The sequence below is a fragment of the Lissotriton helveticus genome, chromosome 1_1 (genome assembly GCF_964261635.1).
Source record: "Lissotriton helveticus chromosome 1_1, aLisHel1.1, whole genome shotgun sequence".
NCBI classification, from domain to species: Eukaryota; Metazoa; Chordata; class Amphibia; order Caudata; family Salamandridae; genus Lissotriton; species Lissotriton helveticus.
Window position 1 is genome coordinate 1877712940 of NC_136057.1, and position 25004 is coordinate 1877737943.

General features: G+C 45.6%; 1 protein-coding gene across 1 annotated transcript in view; it reads right to left on the reverse strand.

The window, feature by feature from the left end:
• Positions 1-25004, reverse strand: part of SEC16B (SEC16 homolog B, endoplasmic reticulum export factor) — a 403213-nt gene that overhangs the window by 15336 nt on the left and 362873 nt on the right. Inside the window, exons 22-23 of the mRNA XM_078642040.1 lie at positions 17188-17316; positions 13914-14028 (exon numbers count right to left, since the gene is read on the reverse strand). Coding sequence (XP_078498166.1) covers positions 13914-14028; positions 17188-17316 — 244 coding nt within the window. The remainder of the gene's footprint in view (positions 1-13913; positions 14029-17187; positions 17317-25004) is intronic.

The following is a 25004-nucleotide window of genomic DNA, read 5'->3' on the forward strand; positions in this document are numbered from 1 at the left end:
TACAACCAGCAGAAGCGGAGAGCTGGAGGGCCAAGGCGCGACCCAAGGAGGGGATAGCGACCCTTCAGCCATGCAGGCACGCGGGCATGGGGAGAGGCAAGCCCCAGGATGTGCGCACAGTCAGCGTCACTCACCAATCTAGTCCCCTTCTTACCCAAAATGCCATTGGAAGACTGGAAGCGATACTTCCTGAATTACTTGTCGGTGCTAGAAGAGGAAGGGGAAGGAGCCTTCTCCAACTCAAGGAGAAAGAAGATACTCTTGCACAACTTAGGCCCGGAAGGAATTAGGGTATATTACAATCTAGTGAAGAAGACCAGACTCCCAAACGAGACGGACGAGTTCCACCACGCTCTAGAGGATTTGGATTTCCATTATCGCCCAATAGTATGCACAGCAATAGACAGATGCAATTTTTTCCAAAGAAAACAAAGCAGCGGAGAATCAATTGATGAATACGTAGCGGCACTACAGAAGCTAGCAGTGACATGCAAGCATGGCACACTGCATTACGAGCTCATCAGAGATCAGATCATAATGCACACGGCCAACACAGCGATCCAAGAAAAGCTATGGGTTAACGGAGAGGCACCCCTCAAATATGTCGTAGCACTCGTGAAGAAGGCAGAACTGTCCAGGAGGTGCGCAGAAGCGGCTAAAAGAGAGACCATCAACAGGACCCTGGTGTGCAAGGTATCAGATCAAAACAAACAAGAAGCAAGGCAGCAACAAATACCTCCAGGAACGAGGCACCAGAAGAAATATCCTCAGAGGTTCCCGGAGCCCAATAGACCACAAGGAGAAGGCAGAAATAACTGCTACAGGTGCGGTAGCCCAACACATTCAAGCACCGACAAAGGGTGTCTAGCCTTCAGAGCCAAGTGCTCCTACTGCGGAATAATGGGACATTACGATAAGGTATACCGGCGCAAACCCAGGAGATCGGAAGTGAAGTACGTAATCCAAGAGTCGGACATAGACGAAGAAGTCCCCGAAGGCGAAGAAGATGATGAGGTCCTATGCGTGGACGACTTAGTCTTGGGAGTAGACTGCACTAGACCCAGGAAGCCGAGGTTACAGATGTCAATTGGAGGAGTACAAGTGAACATAGTGGCGGATTCAGGCTCCCCGTACACCATAATTCAATGAACCATATGGGAGTGCGACTTCGGGCCCAGAGTAGGAGCTACCCTGGTTCCCACTGACATACACCCGCTCACGTTCACAGGCGAACCTATACCCATGGTAGGGTATCGCCCATTGATGTTCGAGTTCAAGGGGCGAACAGCAGAAGGGAAATTATATGTTGCGCAGAAAGGACCTTCTGTGCTAGGGTGGATGGACCAAGGAGCCCTCGGGATCCAACTCAACCCAGGGGAGCAACTCAAGTATTAATGACGGATACAGCCCAGGCATACGGAGAAAATGTTTGGAAGAAGGAATACCCAGAAGTATTCAAAGGGACAATAGGTTGGCTAACTAAATTCAAGCACAAAATTAGTCTCAAGGCTGGAGCCAAACCAGTAAGCCACAAAGTTCGCAACATTCCCTTCAGGAGCAGAGAGGCAGTACAGGAAGAACTACAACGCCTGGAAAGAAACGGTTTCATCGAAGCAATCGAGAGTGCTGAATGGCTCGCGCCACTGGTGGTCGCACAAAAACCAAATTGAAAGGTACGCCTCTGCGTCGACCTGAGGGAACTCAACAAGAACATAGTGGTGGACAAATTCCCACTACCCCGGATCAATGAAATGCTAGCCAAAACGAAGAGAGTCAAGTGGTTCTCCACGGTAGACCTCACATCAACATAGCACCAAATCGCCCTGCACCCTTCATGCAACCACCTGACATCGTTCATCACGCCTTTTGGATGCTACAAGTTCTTAAGGATGCCGTTCGGCTTGGCGTCTGCAGCCGCAGTATTCCAAAAGCTCATGCACCGGTTGTTCCAGAAGGTTGAGGGAGTACAATACTTCCAGGACGACATCCTCATTATGGGAAGGTCTAAAGTGGATCACAATGCCAAACTTAATGCAGTTCTGACTATATTGGCACAAAATGGACTTACTGCAGAGTGGGAGAAATGCAAATTGGGGTAGGATCAGCGACGTTCCTGGGGCACGAGATCAGCGAAAGGGGGATACCGCCGAAAAGAGCCAACGTAGCAGCCATTAAAGAAGCTCCCACACCCAAACAGAAGGAAGATGTCCGTTCCTTCCTAGGAATGGCCGAGTTTTACAGCAAATTCGTTCCCCACTTTGCATCCAAAACACACCACCTGCGGCAACTCCTGAAAGAGAAGACTATATTCCAGTGGACAGAAAATGAGCAAACAGAATTTGATCTATTAAAACGGGACATTTGTGCGGCTGTGCCCCTCAATGGGTTCGACCAGGTAGCCCTATCTATAATGACCATGGACGCTAGCGACAAGGGACTTGATGCAGTGCTAGCGCAAAGGTCTCAGGGAGGAGAAATCACCACAATCAGTTTCGCCTCCAGCTCACTAGGACCCAACGAAGAAAAATTTAGCATGATCGAAAATGAAATGTTGGCAGCAGTCTGGGCTATGGAGCGGTTCAGACAGTTCTTGTTGGGCTCGAAGTTCTTGCTTCGCACAGATCACAAACCATTGGTGAGAGTCCTAACCTCTTGCGGGCATGCACATGTGACACCACGCATCACGAAGATGACCCTGAGGCTACTCAACTATGTATACGAGGTGGAGTACCTCCCTGGCTCCAAGAACAAGGTGGCTGACTTCTTAAGCAGATTTTGGAAAAGGGGGGTGGTGATGGACAGAGTTTCTGAATGATGCAGAATACTCTTACCAAGTCAATAGATCATGGTTTTAATCCATCACCGTTTTTTAGCTCACTGCACCATCCCAGCTCAGAACCTGGCTATATGCAAATTAGTCTGTTCCTGTCCCAGTGCATGATGGGAACAGGACAAACCAAAAAACCAAGCCAATTCTTATACTGGAAGGAAACAAGCTTCCGGGGACCGGTTTCTGGCATCACAGCCTTCTTCGGCCCGGCTTGCTTGAATCCTGATGGTGCAATGAGCAAGGGACTCACGTCTGAGTATACCCTCCCACACATAGTGTGGATAAAACCGATTTTGGAAAAGGGGGGTGGTGATGGACAGAGTTTCTGAATGATGCAGAATACTCTTACCAAGTCAATAGATCATGGTTTTAATCCATCACCGTTTTTTAGCTCACTGCACCATCCCAGCTCAGAACTTGGCTATATGCAAATTAGTCTGTTCCTGTCCCAGTGCATGATGGGAACAGGGCAAACCAAACTACCAAGCCAATTCTTACACTGAGAAGGAAACAAGCTTCCGGGGACCGGTTTCTGGCATCACAGCCTTCTTCGGCCCGGCTTGCTTGAATCCTGATGGTGCAATGAGCAAGGGACTCATGTCTGAGTATACCCTCCCACACATAGTGTGGATAAAACCGATTTTGGAAAAGGGGGGTGGTGATGGACAGAGTTTCTGAATGATGCAGAATACTCTTACCAAGTCAATAGATCATGGTTTTAATCCATCACCGTTTTTTAGCTCACTGCACCATCCCAGCTCAGAACCTGGCTATATGCAAATTAGTCTGTTCCTGTCCCAGTGCATGATGGGAACAGGGCAAACCAAACTACCAAGCCAATTCTTATACTGGGAAGGAAACAAGCTTCCGGGGACCGGTTTCTGGCATCACAGCCTTCTTCGGCCCGGCTTGCTTGAATCCTGATGGTGCAATGAGCAAGGGACTCACGTCTGAGTATACCCTCCCACACATAGGGCCTCATTATGATGGAGGATTTTCCGCCTCCTCCGGGCCGGCGGAAGCCACCTCCGGCCCGGAGGAGGCGGAAAATCCTCTGCGGCGTCACCAAAGACCCACCACCGCATTACGATGGCTGGTGGGTCTTGGTTTCTGTCCGCAGCTTTTCCGCCGCGGTCGGATTACAACCGCGGCGAAAAAGCTCTCATTTGGCTGGCAGTGTCTATCAGACACCGTCAGCCAAATTAGGAAGCATTTGTAAATATGCTTTTCCGCGGCGGTGTTTCCGCCGTGGAAAAGCATGTGTACTTTTGATTTTGGGGGCCCGTTGCGGGCCCCCAGGGTGTAGGCGGGTGGGGGGTGCACATGGGGGGTACCTATGGTACCCCCCAGTATTTACATGCACAAAGCGGCAGGCACCGCGCGGTGCCTGCCGCTTTGTGCATGTAAATGGTAAACATGCACTTTTAACATTGCGGCGGGTGCTGCTTGAAGCTGCACCCGCCGCAATGTTAAATATCCAGGATGTGACCGCCAGGGTGGCGGTCACATCCTAATTTGCACGGAGGGACCGCCGCTGCCCCTGCGGACGGTCCCTCCACCTCTGGGGTGGCGGACGGACGCAAGTCCGTCCGCCATCCTAATCGGCCCCATAGTGTGGATAAAACCGATTTTGGAAAAGGGGGGTGGTGATGGACAGAGTTTCTGAATGATGCAGAATACTCTTACCAAGTCAATAGATCATGGTTTTAATCCATCACCGTTTTTTAGCTCACTGCACCATCCCAGCTCAGAACCTGGCTGTATGCAAATTAGTCTGTTCCTGTCCCAGTGCATGATGGGAACAGGGCAAACCAAACTACCAAGCCAATTCTTATACTGGGAAGGAAACAAGCTTCCGGGGACCGGTTTCTGGCATCACAGCCTTCTTCGGCCCGGCTTGCTTGAATCCTGATGGTGCAATGAGCAAGGGACTCACGTCTGAGTATACCCTCCCACAAATAGTGTGGATAAAACCGATTTTGGAAAAGGGGGGTGGTGATGGACAGAGTTTCTTAATGATGCAGAATACTCTTACCAAGTCAATAGATCATGGTTTTAATCCATCACCGTTTTTAGCTCACTGCACCATCCCAGCTCAGAACCTGGCTATATGCAAATTAGTCTGTTCCTGTCCCAGTGCATGATGGGAACAGGGCAAACCAAACTACCAAGCCAATTCTTATACTGGGAAGGAAACAAGCTTCCGGGGACCGGTTTCTGGCATCACAGCCTTCTTCGGCCCGGCTTGCTTGAATCCGGATGGTGCAATGAGCAAGGGACTCACGTCTGAGTATACCCTCCCACACATAGGGCCTCATTATGATGGAGGATTTTCCGCCTCCTCCGGGCCGGCGGAAGCCACCTCCGGCCCGGAGGAGGCGTAAAATCCTCTGCAGCGTCACCAAAGACCCACCACCGCATTACGATGGCTGGTGGGTCTTGGTTTCTGTCCGCAGCTTTTCCGCCGCGGTCGGATTACAACCGCGGCGGAAAAGCTCTCATTTGGCTGGCAGTGTCTATCAGACACCGTCAGCCAAATTAGGAAGCATTTGTAAATATGCTTTTCCGCGGCGGTGTTTCCGCCGTGGAAAAGCATGTGTACTTTTGATTTTGGGGGCCCGTTGCGGGCCCCCAGGGTGTAGGCAGGTGGGGGGTGCACATGGGGGGTACCTATGGTACCTCCCAGTATTTACATGCACAAAGCGGCAGGCACCGCGCGGTGCCTGCCGCTTTGTGCATGTAAATGGTAAACATACACTTTTAACATTGCGGCGGGTGCTGCTTGAAGCTGCACCCGCCGCAATGTTAAATATCCAGGATGTGACCGCCAGGGTGGCGGTCACATCCTAATTTGCACGGAGGGACCGCCGCTGCCCCTGTGGACGGTCCCTCCACCTCTGGGGTGGCGGACGGACGCAAGTCCGTCCGCCATCCTAATCGGCCCCATAGTGTGGATAAAACCGATTTTGGAAAAGGGGGGTGGTGATGGACAGAGTTTCTGAATGATGCAGAATACTCTTACCAAGTCAATAGATCATGGTTTTAATCCATCACCGTTTTTTAGCTCACTGCACCATCCCAGCTCAGAACCTGGCTATATGCAAATTAGTCTGTTCCTGTCCCAGTGCATGTTGGGAACAGGGCAAACCAAACTACCAAGCCAATTCTTATACTGGGAAGGAAACAAGCTTCCGGGGACCGGTTTCTGGCATCACAGCCTTCTTTGGCCCGGCTTGCTTGAATCCTGATGGTGCAATGAGCAAGGGACTCACGTCTGAGTATACCCTCCCACACATAGCAGGGCAGCAGCAAAGGAACCGGCATTGAGTCAAGAGCCCTCGGAGTGGGAAGATTACATGGTCACAATCACAAAAGACCACGAAGGAGTGATAAGTGCACAAGAATGGGAGGAGGCGTACGCAAGCGATGAGACACTGGAGGAGATAAAGAAGTACGTGATGCTGCGATGGCCGGACAAGAAACAACTGGACAGCAATTTGAGGAAGTAGTGGGAAGTCCGGGAGGAGTTATCCATAGGAGATAACCCTGTGTTACTGCTAAGAGGAGACAAGGTAGTCCCTCCCCAGCCGTTAATAAGTCATCTCCTTACCGTTCTACATGAAGGGCACTTAGGAATAATGAAAACCAAAGCAAGGACAAAGCAAGCGTATTGGTGGCCGGCAATGGACAGTCAAGTGGAAAGGCATGTCAGGATGTGTGACCAATGCAACATGGCAGATAAAACACAGGTTCTTTTACGCCCACCTTTAGGAAAATGTGCGTGTCCTTCCAGTCCATGGGAAGTGCTTTCAGTGGACATCCTGGGCCCCATTCTGGATGCAAATGGAGTACCCAAATACGCGATAGTGCTGGTGGATAAGTACTCCAAATGGCCGGAGGTAGAAGTATGCGAAGTGGCCGATTCAGAGGCAGTGTTGTCCTTTCTCACCTCCACATTCTTAAGAGAAGGGATCCCGAAAGTGATTACCTGCGACAATTGGCCACAGTTCACCTCGGCAAAATGGAACGCATTCATGGAAAGAAATGGAATTGAAGTCAAACACACCCCAGTGTACCACCCAGCTGGAAATGGACTAGTGGAGAGGTTCAATTGGGTAATTATGGGTTCGGTGCAGGCAGCGATAAGCACCGGACAAGACTGGGAGAAAGAACTAAAAAAGAAGATATGGGCCTACTGGATCACACCAGCAAACACCGGGTATAGTCCATTCAAAGTTTTACATGGACGAGACCCCTTCACGAGAGACAATCTAGCATGGAAACAGCTCATTGTCCAAAGCAAGTGGTCCCCGGCTGTAGTGCGTCGCAACATGGACAAGGCACAAGAAGTATACACTGAGTATTACAACAAAAGGCACAACGTCAAGGAAGTGAACCTAGAGAAAGGCGAGTGGGTGAGAGTAAAACATGCAGTGCTAAAGAAGAAAGGTGACAGTAAGTTCAGCCCTCCGTTACAAGTAGTGGAGCCATATGCCCGATCAGCTCTACTGAGTGACGGGAAAATATGGTCTCAAGACGGGATGGCAAGATGCAACAGAATCATGAAGTGGGAAGATGTGGAAGGAAGTAGACGGGTAGCAAGGGAAGAAGAAAATCAGCCAGAAACGATGCAGACACATGAGAAAGCAGCAGAGAGCCCAACTTCGCCCAGCCGAGAGAGTGAAGGTCAGCACACCCCTGAAGGGGATGGCGGCTTGGGAGCAGCTGACCAGTCCGAGCCACTGAGTCCAAGTACCAACGGAAGAGGAAAAGGGAAGCAGCCCAGTGAGGCTGGAGAAAAGGGACTTCCAGTGAGTGACCAACGGGAGAATGTTACCCCAACACGATCACGCACCAGACTGGGGAGACTGGTCAGAATGCCGAAGAGATTTGAGGACTTTGACATGGAAGCCAAGTAAGACTGTTCCATATGTATATACATATTCCTTTGTTCCCTCCCCCCCTACCTGTCCTTTCCCATCCTGGCAAAGAGGGGAGATGTGTGGCATTGCGCTCTACTTGTTATGAGCGTGACCCAAGGCATGCTGGGAACGTGCGGGCGGCCATTTTAAGATCGCCGCTCGCACTCAGTGTAAACGGGTCGAGCTCCCGGCGCTCGGAGATAATAAATCTTAGTGTTTAAACGTAAATAGGTCTTGGCGTAGTTATAATACAACCGAACCTCCACATCTGTGAGCACTACTTTCTTAAATTACTTTCTCCGAAAGCATGCTGGACATGCTGACCTGCAACCGCTTACATTTTAAGCAGCACAGCACTCATGTTTTATCTCATATTTTTTGCTTTAAAAATGGCGGTCACCCCATTAACAGTGCACAGGCTATAATATATTTTTGGGAAAGCAGTCTGGCACGACAAGCTTTATTATGATTGTTTTTAACCGCACTGTGAACTTCTTTTGTACAGAATGTTGGCCCAACACTGAGGCTCGAACGATGGTCCCCAGCTCTAAGGTCAGAAGCTAGAACCGCTGAGCCACACCCTATCCCTTTTTAGCACGCTAATATTGGGAACACTGAATACAATGTGTTTACGTGCTCCCACCCTTTCTTCGCTCGCCTGTCCTCCATTCACTTTGTAGACACTCTCCCAAGCGGTCTTTGCACCTTCCACACACTCCCTCATCACTGCTTGTTAAAGACTCAATATGTTCATTTCTAGCCTGCCTTTGGCAGCTCTTCTGTCTGCTTGAGGTTGGATGGCCAAGATCACGTCACCTTTCTAGCTGCAGGCCACGTTTCCCCTCCTGTAACCTCTTGTTGTGAATGAAGTTCCCACTTTTTCCAGAAGCTGCTCATATTCTGGAGTGGATAGAGGTAAAGGTCTGCAGCTCCCGGAGGGTCGGGATGGGCATAGGGTGTAGGAGCAAAGTGGTCTGTTATTAAAATCTTTTGTTAGGAGCAGACACCGGGGGCACCTTGCAGACCAGACTCAAGCCATGCAGACTCCGGCACCCCGTAGCACTCTCTGAGATGAAGCTGGCTCCTGTGGCGCTTGCTAAGAACATATCCTTGTAGAGCACTTATAAATCTACATAGCAGATGGTGCAATGCACGTGTTACTGCAGGCGGAGAGGGGTGTAATCCACACTACACGCTGAGAACAGCAGGCTGTAGGAAAACGAATCTCCAACAAAAATGTGAGTAACGAACAGAAGAGCCGTCCTCTGCTCTCCCAAGCCAACGACCTTCAAAATAACCTAAAACAATAGCTTTTCTGTGGGAGTGTGGCCTAGTGGGACTGTTTTTTTATGTGCTCGCTGTCTCCCTTTCGATGCAGTTTCACTTTCATCACTCCACCTTTTTTTTCATTGTAATTAATAAACATGATCTAACTCTGTCCTCAACACACAATGTGGTGGCACAAATTCCCAACATTTGAAACTGTTGTTGCTGTGACCTCCTCTACGTTTAGTGCATGTATGTTCACCTCATGGAGTATCTATATTATGCTGCAGAACCAGGGGCCTCTGTGCCAGTCAGTTGTTACCGAAGGCCTTCTCCAAACACGGTGTACACTTCCCTGTGTCTTCTTCTTCATCCTACTGTCCTCAGTGTGTATGGTACGCACTTTAAGACGGGCTGATTCTGTGCCAGCTAAACAGCTAATTACAGACCTGGAAGGTTTTCCCATCAGTGTTTTAGGACTGGGAAATTGATACATTTATTCAAAAGATGGTTGGCCCGGGTACTATGCCTTGTGATGTGGAGAGCAGAAAGGCTTGGGGAAACAGTGTGTGTGTGATACAATCTGTGTTGGTGGGGCAAGCACGTGCACTTGACTAAGCACAGTGAATTCCTGTCTAGTTCATTCCCTCACCCCAAAGTTTTTACCCAACTGTTGTATATAGCTAAGATAAGAGAGAGGCTGAACAGTGGCCCCCCATTGGCCTCTGCACCTAACCTGCTATCCCTAATATATGTGTAAATGATGTGGAATTACCCAGAAAACAAGTGTGCACACTGAAAAACACCCACTGTCACAATGCAATTCCCATACAGGAATTTAACAATTCTTACACATTAACAGAGGTGCACCACATAACAAATTGGACAACGGATTATATTAAATACATGTCCACAAAAGTATTCTTCCAAATGTCTTCCTTTATTCAATGAAGTCTTTAAAACAGCGTAAATGTAGTAACTCCCAATGTTATTAATTCTAATCCCAGGTTAGGGAGAACGAAGGATGTGCAAAGATAATTGCACAATGCTGTAACCGACCAGAGTCAGTCGAGGCAGTCTTTCCCACATGGAGACCACCGACGTCCTTCATTCTCCCTAACCTGGGATTAGAATTAATAAGATTGGAAGTTACTACATTGCCGTTCGTCCAAAGTTTTTTTCTAAGGCAATAAACCATAACTCTTAATATAATATATTGGAGGACAGACGCATCTTTTACATCCTTACTTGATGGCTTATCTATCTAGATAGACATTATAGTAAAGATCTGTTTGCCCTGAAGAAGTCCTTTTGACAAGGACGAAACGCGTCAGCTGTATCTCAATCACCCTGACTATGTTTTATTTATTATTTAAGACTTCATTGAATAAAGGAAGACATTTGGAAGAATACTTTTGTGGACATGTATTTAATATAATCCGTTGTCCAATTTGTTATGTGTTGTATATAGTTTTAAGCTGTAAGTCTCCTGCATGAATGCATTACTTTAACTATTTTGTGATCCATGAATGTGCCGGTTGGTACATGACTGATGCCTACTTGTGTGTACCACCCTCTTCCATTCGTCACTGCTTTATTTTATAACTTCAAATAAACTCCCATTGTACAGCGCTTTCTCACGGTTTTATTTGGTGCTATCGCAAAAACCATGCTCTAAAAATGAAACAAAATGAGGGTACATGAGTACCAGAGGTGCACCTAGAACCACATTTCGGAAGAGGGTGGCTACCAAAAATGTAGGGGCGTGGGTAATTCTTCCAGCAATAGGCAGAGAGGAAATACAGGGGCTCTAAGACGGGGTGAAAAACAACAAAGCCTCTTTAACAAGTAAATGGTCTTTTAAAGACCTGTGAAGTGTTCAGGTGCAGCTGCGATAAGCTCAAAAACTGTCTGTGTGTGTGCCCGGGAAGCTGTATATAAAAGAACTTAATCCAAAGTCTTATAGCCGAGCAAAATTCAGTGAAATTGCAAAATCATGCAAAATTTCCAAAGCAGATTTTGCATGCTTTGCATTTTGCTGGAATATTTCCTCAGCCCTACAAAATACACAGGCTACACCTAAGAGAGGAATGTAAGAGACATAGGATACAACTCAGATGGGAGTGGGGGATGGAGGGACAAAGGCTACACATCAGATAGGGCAGCCGGAGACACAAACTAAGCCTCTAGGTGGAACGCAGAAGACACAGGCCGCAACCTCAGAAAGGAAAACAAACAACACAGAGAACACCCCAGAGAGCTACGCAACAGGCACAGGCTAAGCCGCGCTGAGGAATGCAGGCAAGACTGGCTACCTCTCAGACAGAAAAGCAGGAGCCAACGCTATACCTCAGTGAGTAAGGCCTGAGACACATAATATTCCTCAGAGATGAGTGTGTGAAACAAAGGCCACGTCCCAGAGAGGAACGCAGGGGAGACAGGGTACACTATGAGACAGGACTGCGATATATATGGATTACACACCATACGGGAACACTACAGACACAAGTTATACCCAAGAAAGGGGCACAGAAAAGACAAGAGGATTTCAGGAGACACAGTTTACGCGTCCAAAGGCTATGCAACTGGCTAGAAATAGAAAAGTCGGACACAGGCTACATCTGAGAAAAACACAAGACACACAGGCTACACCCCAAAGAGAAATGTGGGAGACACGTGCTTCAGCCGTGGGAAGAAACTGTGAGGCAAAGACTGGATCACAAGGAGACACCGGCTATGTCACAGAGAAAGAGACACAGGCTAAACCTTAAAGATGCAGGCCTGAGAAACGGGCTTCTCCCCAGAGAGGAACTCAGCAGACACCACTTGCACCTATAGACAAATGCTGCAGACAGAGACTACGCTACACTCCAAACACAGTGGACAGAGCGCACACCTCAGAGAGATCACAGGAAACAGATCACACCTCAGAGAGATCACAGGAGACAGATCATACCCCAGAGTGATCACAGGACACAGATCACACCTCAGAGCACTCACAGGGGACAGATCACACCTCAGAGAGATCACAGGAAACAGATCACACCTCCGAGCGATCACAGGACACAGATCACACCTCAGATAGATCACAGGAGACAGATCACACCTCAGATAGATCACAGGAGACAGATCACACCTCAGAGCGATCACAGGGGACAGATCACACCTCAGAGCGATCACAGGGGACAGATCACACCTCCGATAGATCACAGGAGACAGATCACACCTCAGATAGATCACAGGAGACAGACCACACCTCAGAGCGATCACAGGGGACAGATCACACATCAGAGCGATCACAGGGTACAGATCACACCTCAGAGCGATCACAGGGGCGATCAGGGGCGGCTCCTCCATGTGGGCGGTGGACCGCCCACTGCTTTCTCACGGTGCGAGAAGCAGAAACATAAAATGGTATTATTAATACCATTTTATGTTTCTGGTTCACGCACTGTGAGAAAGCAGATGGGTTGGGTTGGGGGCGGGTAGGTGGGCGGTCCTGCTCCAGGTCAGCGGAGGAGTGGCTTGCCCACTATTGTGGGCACTGACTGTTAGGAATGGCCGCAAGGCTGACCAAACCAGTCATACGCACACTCCTGTTTTCTTCATGTTGTCTGCATGCAGCTTGCATGGAGAAACGGCCTCCTCATAGACGTCTGAGAAGATGTGATGCGGGACTGGAGGCAAAGGTAAGTGTATTTTTTTTTAAATTAACCCCCCCCCCCCCCCATCCCCCTCCTGCGCGATCCCCTGCCCCACCCGCAAGTTATGCCGGCCGCGACTGAGACAGATAACAGGGGACAGATCACACTTCAGAGCGATGACAGGAGCCAGATCACACCTCAGAGAGATCACAGGCGACAGATCACACCTCAGAGAGATCACAGGAGAAAGATCACACCTCAGAGAGATCACACAAGACAGATCACACCTCAGAGAGATCACAGGAGACAGATCACACCTCAGAGAGATCACAGGAGGCAGATCACACCTCAGAGAGATCACAGGAAGCAGATCACACCTCAGAGAGATCACACGAGACAGATCACACCTCAGAGAGATCACAGGAGGCAGATCACACCTCAGAGAGATCACAGGAAGCAGATCACACCTCAGAGAGATCACACGAGACAGATCACACCTCAGAGAGATCACAGGAGGCAGATCACACCTCAGAGAGATCACAGGAAGCAGATCACACCTCAGAGAGATCACACGAGACAGATCACACCTCAGAGAGATCACAGGAGACAGATCACACCTCAGAGAGATCACAGGAGGCAGATCACACCTCAGAGAGATCACAGGAAGCAGATCACACCTCAGAGAGATCACACGAGACAGATCACACCTCAGAGAGATCACAGGAGGCAGATCACACCTCAGAGAGATCACAGGAAGCAGATCACACCTCAGAGAGATCACACGAGACAGATCACACCTCAGAGAGATCACAGGAGACAGATCACACCTCAGAGAGATCACAGGAGGCAGATCACACCTCAGAGAGATCACAGGAGGCAGATCACACCTCAGAGAGATCACACGAGACAGATCACACCTCAGAGAGATCACAGGAGGCAGATCACACCTCAAAGAGATCACACAAGACAGATCACACCTCAGAGAGATCACAGGAGACAGATCACACCGCAGAGAAATCACAGGAGACAGATCACACCTCAGAGCGATCACAGGAGGAAGGCCTGAGACACAGAACTGCAGAGAGAAGGATTTGAGTTTTAGACTTAGCATCTGAATTTCTTGTGTTTCTCACACTTTACAAATCATTCCAGCCACGTCTCAAAAGAGAGAGAAGGGCTTATCAAGGCGCATCAGATAGGAAAGGATGGGCAGGTGATAACATTTGGAGGCGCTCTTGGTGTCAGACTTACCTGCAGTCCTGGAGAAGGGGTTCCTTGCAGACTGCGACAGCAGTGCACTCGATGGGGGTGGCGCCGAGTTCATTTTGTCAGCTGCTGGTGGTGGGGGCAGGGGTGAAGTCACCCCCTGATTAAAGAGAAAAGACCATCATCATTTCACTTCTTAAATGAAATAAGTTTTGGGAAGTATTTATTTGTATTTATTACATGTGTTAATAGTGCCACATTGCCATCTAGAGATGCTTTAAGATCATCTGCAGTTTCTTCGTTCTGCCCTGTAGTGTAAATGCCCGTCTATGCATGCGAGCTTTGGACCAACAACAGAAGAGCAAAGGCATGAGGCTTACCTCAAGCACGGTTTGCAGGCGGCTAATTCATTTCCCCAGAAAAACGGAGAGGGGACTCATTAATATTTCTGTGGTCAGTCATAGAGCGGCCTTTCATGATTCTAAGCCAGAGTCCCCATGTTTCTGCTGGAATGTCTACGTTTATTGAAGGTCTCTCGGGTGAGTGAGATGCATCTCTAGACTATTTATATGTCATTTTGTTTAGTAAGTGGCCAACCTCTTGTGAGTTTTTAGTTGTCTATGATTAGATGTCAGGTACCTGTACTGCTGTCAGCACTTCTTTGCTCACAGAGAGCTTCTCGCGTGGTATTAATGCAGGTGTATCTCATTTGTTTCTTTTGTTTCTTTTATTTTTAATACAGAGATTTGCTGGAATATATCAAGCTTCTAAGCTCTCAAGATACAAACAATACTAAATCCAACAGTACACATAAAATCACACAAAAAAATATATATATAGAATTACAGACAATTTAAACCAGAGAAGCTAATTAAGAAACTCACACATTTTTTTCAGCTCACATATAAAACTGCTGCAAACAATAATCAATAAAGTGAATCAAATAACTTATTTGAATGTTTAACTCGAGCAGTCCTTATCAGTTTGCCTCCCCATTTCAAGACAGAATAGGCAGCTTAGAATAAGTCTCTGGTGTACGTCTGATGTCGGACGCAGTGACGTGTAGCACTCTTTTATATGTGTTTTTACAACTCAAGTATGCATTCCAGGTCTAATGCACCCTAACGTGGTCGGTATACATGTACATTAAGTGGTGCAAAGAATGTGTCACCTTAGCATTAATGCAGAAGGCCAGAAAAGCAGTCCTTCAAATAGATGAGCGTGTTCTTGTTTGTTTTTTGTGCAATTGAATGCCGTGCTGATGGAATGTGTTGTGTGCGCAAATGGTGCGGCATCTTCTGTGCTACATTACTTCATCTCAAGGCCATTTTCTTGCTGAATGTTAGCAGTGTCCATGGATCTGAATAATTGAAGACTAATCAGAATGAACTTGTAAAAGGGTTCAGCTTCCATGCTAATGTGATGTAAAAGTAACAACAACAACTAATACTAACATGCTTCCCAAAAAGTTTGAAATGAAAGCATTATTTTTAGCTTGCGGTTGTACACATGGGGGTCCACTACCTGCTTTATAGAACTACTATGGAAGAAAAGTTATATAGATTTCCCTTAATACTGGATGGCGAGAAAGAGAAACTAATTACTTGAGGAGGCATAGTGCCTGTTTGGACAATTAGCTGAAGTGCTTCTGCTCTCCAGCTATGGGAAGGTATTACATGGCTAGCCAACAAACATAGGGATTGGTTTGAAATTTTGTGAACGTGGTACACCCCCCCCCCTCCCAAAAAGGACATTCGTTGCATCCACACAAGAGGGGATGGAAATCACTTTACCTGCCAGGCAGCCACTACTTTGTTGGCAGACATCCCATCTCCATCTAAATTTGGTCATTAACATTAATAACAATATGATGTCACAAGGTTTTTTGAGTGCTTTAGACTAATTGTTAGGGACGTGTGATGTACAATGTTTCCGATCTATATTTTATACAACCTTTAATATTTATTGCCACAGAGGAGCTGATTATTACCTAATTTCCATACAATTAGCACATAATACATACAAATTACTATACAAAAGCAAGATTTATGTGCAAAGATTCTGAGGATTGAGGGCAGGGGCCCACTATATTTTTCCTTGAACAGAAAAATATTAATGTTGGATTCCAAGCACTCCTTCACTTCTGTAGGTACAACTAAGAGAAGGGGTAGGAAAACCTGTCCATTTTCCCCTTTTCTTCACTAAGGCAGCAATCCCATTTAGGGGAGATCTACCAGACGGTACCTCCAAAAAAGTGGGGGTCTCAAGAGAAAATGTGTGCTGAAATAGTTTTGGAGCATAGCCTTCAATAGATTTCTAAACATGCAAATGCCCTAGTCACCTGCAAATATCTCAAGGTGTTGCAAATTTCATTTACATGGTCACATTCGTTCAGACTAAAAATAACCTAAACAGAGGTTTTCTGAGCAGCCTGGGCCTTATCTCAGTAATAAGGAGACGGACTGTGTCAAACTCTGGAACAGTTAAAAAGCCTCAAACTACAACAGCTTGCACCATTCGCAGATGGCTGGTAATATTAAGAAAATACTTTATTTTAGATATGTTAAACGTGAAAAAAGACAGCCATATATATCACAGATGTGTACATAGGTAGGCCATTTTCACCTTGATGAACAGAGCTAATCCGTACTGATTAATAAAATCGATGTTATTCAGGTACTCAGACATAAATAATTCTGGGACAACCAGAGTTTTGCCTCCCGTAGACCAAAATTAACTCAATCAATATCTGCTGATCCTTTTAGCAGATATGCATTGTTTGCACACATTTGAAAATGCAGATCATAGGCAACAATTTTTCGGGCAAGCAGGATTATGTAGATATTAAACAACAGGGTGAGAAAGCAGATCCCTAGGGAAATCCAAACTGAACCAGTTAATCTGTTAAAAAGAACAGTTTGTTTTCAGTGTTTCTTTTGGGAACCAGAGGCTACTCTTGTGGTCAGAGCATATGTGTTTATGTTCATTAAGACAGAGGGACATCTGAGGAGATGAATAATACAACTACATAATAAATAGGCTGGACTATGTGGGTGTGACATAACATGCAGCGTAAAGTATATAAAAAAGGAATTACTTGGGCTTCTGGGGAAGGGAGTAACACGTCCCAATGAGGCTTCCTCATTCTGCAGATTATGCACACTGATAGAATGTTTTCACTTATATAAACAATTGATATTAGCAGATAAAATCACCTGATCTAGTCCTTCAACCATTGGGAATAGAAATTTGCAAATTTTCTAAATCATGAACCAAATGACAGAAATGGTCATCATCTGTTTTCTAGTAAACATATTACCTGTGCTGCTGTCGGGTTGGGGTCGAATTCGGGGGTAGAATCGCCAGTGGGCATTGCTTTCGGCAAAGGCGCTGCTTCTTCCTTTGTAGATTTTGAGCGAAACCAACTGAACCAACCAGATCCTGAGGCCTAAGTAAAACAAGATCAGAGATTGCATGGTAAGAAATCAAACCACATCCAATCAAATATCCAGTAACTGAAAACTAACAACAGGCACTAATGCACAAACCCTTCACAGTTCAAAGAGCAAAATATAAAGCCAGTGATGCAACAAGGACCACTAAAAACACAGGTACTAATGAGGCCACAGGAACCTCTGCTTTCCCCAGAATTGGGTTGCATTTCTGTGGTTGACACGGTCATCAAAATGAATCCTCTCGTCATTACAGAACTCTACCAGCCGACTTGGTCTTCCTTTCACTCTTAAACCCCACTCTTTTCACATAGGTTCAGGATGACCAGATCTGAGCTAGATGTTCAAGATCACCCCTATCGATCTAAACGTGTTCCTCATAAATTGGGTACATGTAAATTTATAACAGTTGAATATCCTGAAAAAATATCATGGAGCCTCCCTTTGTGTGCATATATGGGAGGATGATGTACTAGAAACTGCACTGGAACAAAATCTTATGGCATATACAGAGGTGTTTCTCGAAATTTTCATTTACGTGTCGCCATTTTCAATTTGCAACTCAAGAGCAACAATGTTGGAACCACACTGCTCCCATTTTTACTAACTATAGTATGCACCATCAATCAGCACATGAACGTCTAGAAAATGATAAAGTGAAACTAAGGGTGAGAAATTCAACATGGTGGCTGAGCATAGTTGTTTGAAATACCAAATAATTTGCAAGTGAGTGCTAAAAATCGAGGTGACTATCTCAAAATGAAATTTCTATAGTTACTTAGGGCTTATGTACGAACACATTTTCCCATAGTCACAGAATGAGCAAAACCCTTCGATATATCTGGTCCTTATTCGCGAAAATCTTGTTTAAACAAAATATCTGCCAAGTGAAGAAGTCAGTCTAAAAGAGCCTTTGTTTCAAATCAGTTTTTTTCCAATATTTAATTGCACAAATTTCTGGCTGAATCAAAAAGCTTGGTGTACACTGGTGCTCAAACAAAGAACGCCGAGATTGGCTGTCTTTGATCGGCGCCTTTTTTCGCTACCTGCGATATAAATAGTAACACATCAAGTTTAGAGTCTTCACATGTTGCTACGGCTGGCTAATTATTCCCTTCTAGTCCAGCAGGACAGAGTATGAGGAGTGTCAGCATTACAGGTTACACCACCCATTCACTGCCTTGAGACTTTGCCTTTACTGTTCTCACTGAGGGGAGACCCCTATTGATTCCCTTCTTTCCTGAGGTATTAACTGGTGAACAGGTGATGGTCACGCCAGTCTCCTCCGAATTATTCCTTGCAATTGGTCACAGAGGTACTGACTTTCATGAATGCATCTGGTCGCATAGGTACTGTCTCTCATGAACGCAAATGGTCACAGAGGTACTGACTCCCATGAACGCCACACAGAGGCCATTTTTGGCCCACACAGGTGCAACATAGTCTCCATAAGAAATCACAGTATAAAAAAATAAAAATAAATAAGAAACCTACAAAGATTTTGTATCCGTTCTCTGGGACCTCACCATCCAATAACTTAAATTGGCTCCGATTCTCCTGACCAACTCAGTGCACCAGTACTGGAATAAATGGTTGCATTCATCCTGTGGAGCTGTCCGAGATAAGCCTCATTTAATCCCATCCTGATCTACATCCTTCTTGGGAGGTGTGGCCTACTAGCTGCCAGACAATAAGCAATGGCCCACAGAGCCTCTTTCAGGTTCGCTGGGAGAGGAAGAACCTAAACCATGGCATTAATGTCAATATTTGCTACAGTGGACTGACTGTGGAGCAGGGTGAAATGTACCATCCAGCTCTCAGGAAATCTCTCCATATTTTGATGTACCTCAAGGCTGTCTGCTGTCACCTGCACTATTTAATATGTATCTATATCCTTTAGCTCACATTTGTTTTGCTACTCACATGAATATTATTAATAATACTCAGAAGCATTTAATACTCAGGTTTACATAAGATTTTCCTTGGGTATCGCATGTTTAAAGTACTTCACTTGAAGAATTTGTGTATAGAATGTGATTGATAAAGGCCTATGTAACATTTACATAATAATGTGACTGGCGAAGTTCACAAAATGTGTCCCATAGTGAGGTAATAAATCAGAATGTTTATATGTAAACGACGTTTAAACCTTTATTCGTGTAACAAGAACTATTCCTATGCAGGTGCATTTAGAACGACATCTTCGTAATCTGTGTGTCTTAAGAAACTGCATTTATTGTGCACGTAAAAATGTGCACATATTTTGTAACCCTGTGCACTGTTAAAGTTGACTAGAGTGGGCCTCGAGAACCCAGTTCAGTTCATGCTCACGTTAAAAATAAAACAAGTAATTAGTATTTTACCTTCAATGCAGAATGCATTTGCTTGTATTTTGTTTCCACTGCAGATATGGACAAAGCCTCTTTAGTTAGCATGGAAGGGTTTTGTTTTCATTAGATAGCAAGGTATGAGAAGACAAACTTGGCATGGAGAAGTGTAGTAATGAACAACAAGGCGAGTTCTCATGGAAGAGGAGATAAATGACCAAGGCGAACGAAGTTGCAACTTATCGATGTGGGAAAGGAGGTGCAAGTATGCAGTTGTGCTGGAGCCATATATATTCACTAGCAAGGATCACGTGGGATTATCCACCCGTAATGCAATTGATCTTTAACACTGAAACATAGGGGTCTATTAGGATGGTGGTCGGATAACCGCCGCCGGGCCGACGGTGGCAACCACCGGGCCGGAGGCGGTCATCTGCCCGGGATCGCAACCCAGAAAACCGCCGGTCCCATTAGCATGGCGGTGAGGACCGTGGCAGTGAGATTTTCCGCTCGCCCCTTTTCCGCCGGTAGCCGTCCGCACGCTTGCCTGGCGGGCGGAGCTGGACTGATAAAATGGGGCCGGTGCAGGGCCAGGCTCCGCCGGCATGATTATGATGCCGGCGGTAGCTAGTCTTTCTGCGGCGGTGGAACCCCCATGGAAAGGCATGCGGAGAATGTCTCTGGGGGCCCATCGCGGGCCCCCAATGTGTTTGGGGATGTGGGTTCACTTGGGGGTCCATGGTACCCCCCTACATGTCCCTGTATCAGGTGCCAGGCACTGTGCAGTGCCTGCCACGCAGTGCAGAGATATGCAGAACATGCTCTTTTGGACATTGCGGTGGTGCGGCTGGCAGCAGCAACCGCCGCAATGTTAAATGCTGTGATCCAAGCACCGCGGTGCGGAACATACTAATTGGACCGGCGGTTATGCCGTGGTCCTAGCAGGCGGGGTTTTCCCGCTACCATGGCGGTCGGAGTGATTTTCCGACCGCCATCCTAATAGACCCCATAGTGAGGGAAAAGGGGAGGGATCTTAGGATGTCACTGAGAGCAGATGTATGGTTCTGCTTGTGTAGCTTTATGATACTTGACCCATGGTGGGTGACCCTCTACTGAAGACTCCGACTGCTGACACCTTTCTGATTTCACCTTCCCCAAATGCTTCTAAGATTAGGGTTGCTCTTTTAAGGTAGTGTAGGGAGAGGTAGCTTGCTAATGATTACTTTGGAAAATCATCTGATGCAATTTAATACTCAATTCTTTTTCATGATCATCTCTATCATCGTCATAGAGTTAGTCGTCTGATTTGTATTATATAGGGTAAATCTCTTCAGGAGATTTGGACTTATTTTAGTCTTTTTGGATTTCTATATGATATTGTTGTGATTGGTGTATATTGAATTGTTTCTAAATTTAAAATTAAACTCTACTAAACTCAGATTAAGTTGTTGAGTGGGTTATAGTGTGACCACATTGGTTGCACTGTATTGAGATGTTAACAAGTGATAGTGTTCTCCCTTTACCTCTCATGCAGCTATAACGATTCATCTAACTGAAGATAAATGTTACAGTGGGCTGAGCTCTATCAACTGCTTACAGAGAGTATACAAAGCTGCTGTTTGATTACTGTTATTGGCGAGAGAAGCACAGGTAGCACGTAAGATAACTTCACTGGCTGCTAGTACCCCTTAAAATTGGACTACTTGATATACAAATATCTGAGAACAACCTAGTGCTTCTATATCTGTCTGTCACATTTTGTTCTGTTATCCAGGGAGAATGCTCCATATTGAAGACAAAAGAATCCCTAGTCTGCCACTCAGTAAAATTCAAGTCCAAAGATGGCACAGACCTCTCATTTAAAGGGAAGACATTCTGAAATGTGAACCATCACGACTACCACGGGAGAGTCATATATGACTGACACTCAACTAGTGGGAGAGTTTGCCTGCTATTATGCTGAATTTTACGGGGGCACGTTTGCTGCAGAAAGCTGACCAAAATCCAGATTTTCCCTCAACAGTGGCCACCCCGGTTGTCTCAACGGAGGACGCATGGATATTGAGGGAGACATGGATCTCTCCGAGGTAGAGGCTGCCATTGTGAGACTTAGACCCAGGAAGTCCCCTGGGCCTAAAGGTCTCCTGACTGAATATTTCAAACAGTACGCTGGCACATTAGAACCCCCACATCCTAAATCTGTTTCGTGAGGCAAGGGACTGGGGGCACTGGCACTAGATCTCCAACGTGTGACTATAACAGCAATAAACTAAGAGGACAAGCCCAGTTTTGGCCACGATCGTGGTGACTAGGCTGATCAAAGTTATAGCCCCACTGATAGATGGAGACCAATCTGGCTTCATGCCAGGCAGATCAACCAGCCTTAACTTGTGCAGACCACATATCTGGCTGGCGGAGGTTAAAGGTAGGAGGATGCCCCATGTCTATCTTTCGCTGGATGCAGAAAAAGCATTTCATGCTATTCATTGACCTTATTTGCAGCAAATGCTGGTGAAATTTGGTTTTGGTCCTAGAAATGGATGGCCCTTCTATATCTAGCCCCGACGGCCGTGGTGAGAGTGACTGGGGTCCTCATGAATATGTTCCCAATTGAGCAGGGAATGAGGCAGGGGTGCCACTTGTCCGCTCTCTTTTTTTGCTCTGGTGCTGGAAAACGCTAGCTTGCATGATGCACACACTCTCTAATATTCAGGGATTGCAGGTTTCAGACTCCAGCCCGCTGGAAGAGAACATTTCACTCTACCTGGATGATATCCTCCTCTATATCATGGAACCCTCGTGCCACGATACCGGTAATCTTTCAGACCTTAGAGTTGTTTGGTAGCTACTCTGGCTACAAAATAAATGATTCACTGACACAACATCGATGTAAAAAATATTGATGTTAAAAATATCGAGTAAAAAATATACACAACAAAAATATCAACTCCTATACTTAAACAGGTAAGTACAAAAATATAGACTAAAAAATATCAATGTAAAAAATATAGATGTATACAATATTGACTTTTACATTCATATAAAATAAAATAATATACTTAAAATATATTAAGTATATTTTAACAAAATAAAATACATTTAATATACATTTTAATAAAATGTAACAAATATGCGTATTTAAAAAAATAAACACACAAACAGGATAATTTGTACATATATATTTACTTTAAAACAATTAATAGACTATTATTTTTAACGTATGCTAAAAGTTTAAAACAATATAAAAAAAATTAAATATAAATGATTTGAAATATAAAAAAACTCAAATCTATAATAAATTAAATCATTAAACTTTAAAAAAATATTTAAACTAAAATTTCACAATACAATCAGTGCAACAGTAGGGAAAGTGTTGGAAGCAAAGGAGTAAAAATAATTATTCCCACTCCAGTGAATGCAACAGTAGGATAAGTGTTGGATAGTAGAGAAATAAAATGTACTATTCCAACTCCAGTGAGTGCAACAGTGTTGGATTGCACAGCGGTAGAAATTACTATCCCCACTCCAGTGAGAGCAACAGTAGGGAAAGTCTTAGATAGCAGAGGGGCAAAAATTACTATTCCCGCTCCAAACAGTGCAACAGTAGGGAAAGTGTTGGATAGCGAAGGGGTAAAAATTACTATTACCACTCCAAAAAGGGCAACAGTAGGGATAGTGTTGGATAGCGGAGGGGTAAAAATTGCTATTCCCACTCCATTGACTGCAAGAGTAGGGAAAGTGTTGGATAGCGGAGGGGTAAAAATTACTATTCCAACTTCAATGAGTGCAACAGTAGGGAAAGTGTTGGATAACGGAGAGGTAAAACTTACTAATCCCCCTCCAGTGATAGCAACAGTAGGGAAAGTGTTGGATAGCAGAGGGGCAAAAACTTCTTTTCCCACTCCAAAGAGTGCAACAGTAGAGAAAGTGTTGAATATCGGAGGGGTAAAAAGGACTATTCCCACTCTACTGAATGCAACAGTAGAATAAGTGTTGGATAGCGAAGGGGTAAAAATTACTATTCCCACTCCAAAAAGGGCAACAGTAGCGAAAATGTTGGATAGCGGAGGGGTAAAAATTACTATTCCCACTCCAGTGAGAGCAACAGTAGGGAAAGTGTTGGATAGCAGAGCGGTAAAAATTACTTTTCCAACTCCAGTGAGTGCAACAGTAGGGAAAGTGTTGGATAGCGGAGGGGTACCAATTACTATTCCCACTCCAGTGAGTGCAACAGTAGGGAAAGTGCTGGATAGCGGAGAGGTAAAAACTACTATTCCCACCCAAATCACTATTGAGAAAAGGGTTTGAATGCTGTCCACACACAAGCCCCAATTCAGATCACACGCATGAGGCTGGGAGGAGTGAGTCTTAAACTGTTTGCTGCTTAAAAGGCACCAGCAATAATAGGCTTAAAACCGGATGTTCTTGCCCATATGTAGGTCTGCCCAACGAAGTGACCTCACTGGTGTCTGCACTCCCTTCTATCAAGGCAACCACTGTCTACCCTCAAAGAGGAACACATTTATTTACATAAACTATGTAGGCAGAGTCTCCTCAGGGGCATAGGGCTTTTTAACCACTCTATAGGCATCGCAGTCAGGCAACACAGGCAACATAACTAGGGCAGTGACAAAGTGAAACCGAAGTGGCCAACACACCGGGAAGCCGCTTGCCCACATGCTTTGTTCAGCGTCCAAGACACATATCAGAGGAACAACTCCTCGACTCCCTTAACTGCCCCTGACAAACAGACACCAGGGGAAAAACCTTGTATAAAACTTTTAAAGACACTAACTGTAAACATTTCCGACACATTGTTGCAATCTGAAAATATTTTAAAATAATTTTCAGAACTTTATAGAGCCCACTTAGGCATCTTTATTTCAGGGGAGGGGGGATGGTTGAAATGAACACACTGCTCACACGCAGGAAATTAACCATGGGAGGATAACTCTTCAAGTGGTATGGAGGAAAACATACAAAAAGGAAGGAGTTGCAAGAGCACAGGTACAGCTTTCATCATAAACGTCAATTGATAAAAACGACAGGGGTTATGGACGTGATATCATGCACCCTTTGTCCATTAAAGACATCAAATGATTGTCCCCAAGCCCAGTTTTCGATCCGTCAAAAGCATCACATCTGCTGCTGAGGGGTTTAGGGAGAGGCACGGAGTGGGACCTACAAAATGTGAATATACTTCCTAATAGCCCTGCTTATTTTCTGTTCCTGCCACTGTGTTCATGATCCCTAAAACAAAGGGAACGAAGGGTAGTGTCAAACGGGGGCAGCTTCTCCACTAATGTGGAGGAGCGTTGCCCCACTGTGTAGGTCGAAAAAGGAAAATATAAAATGAT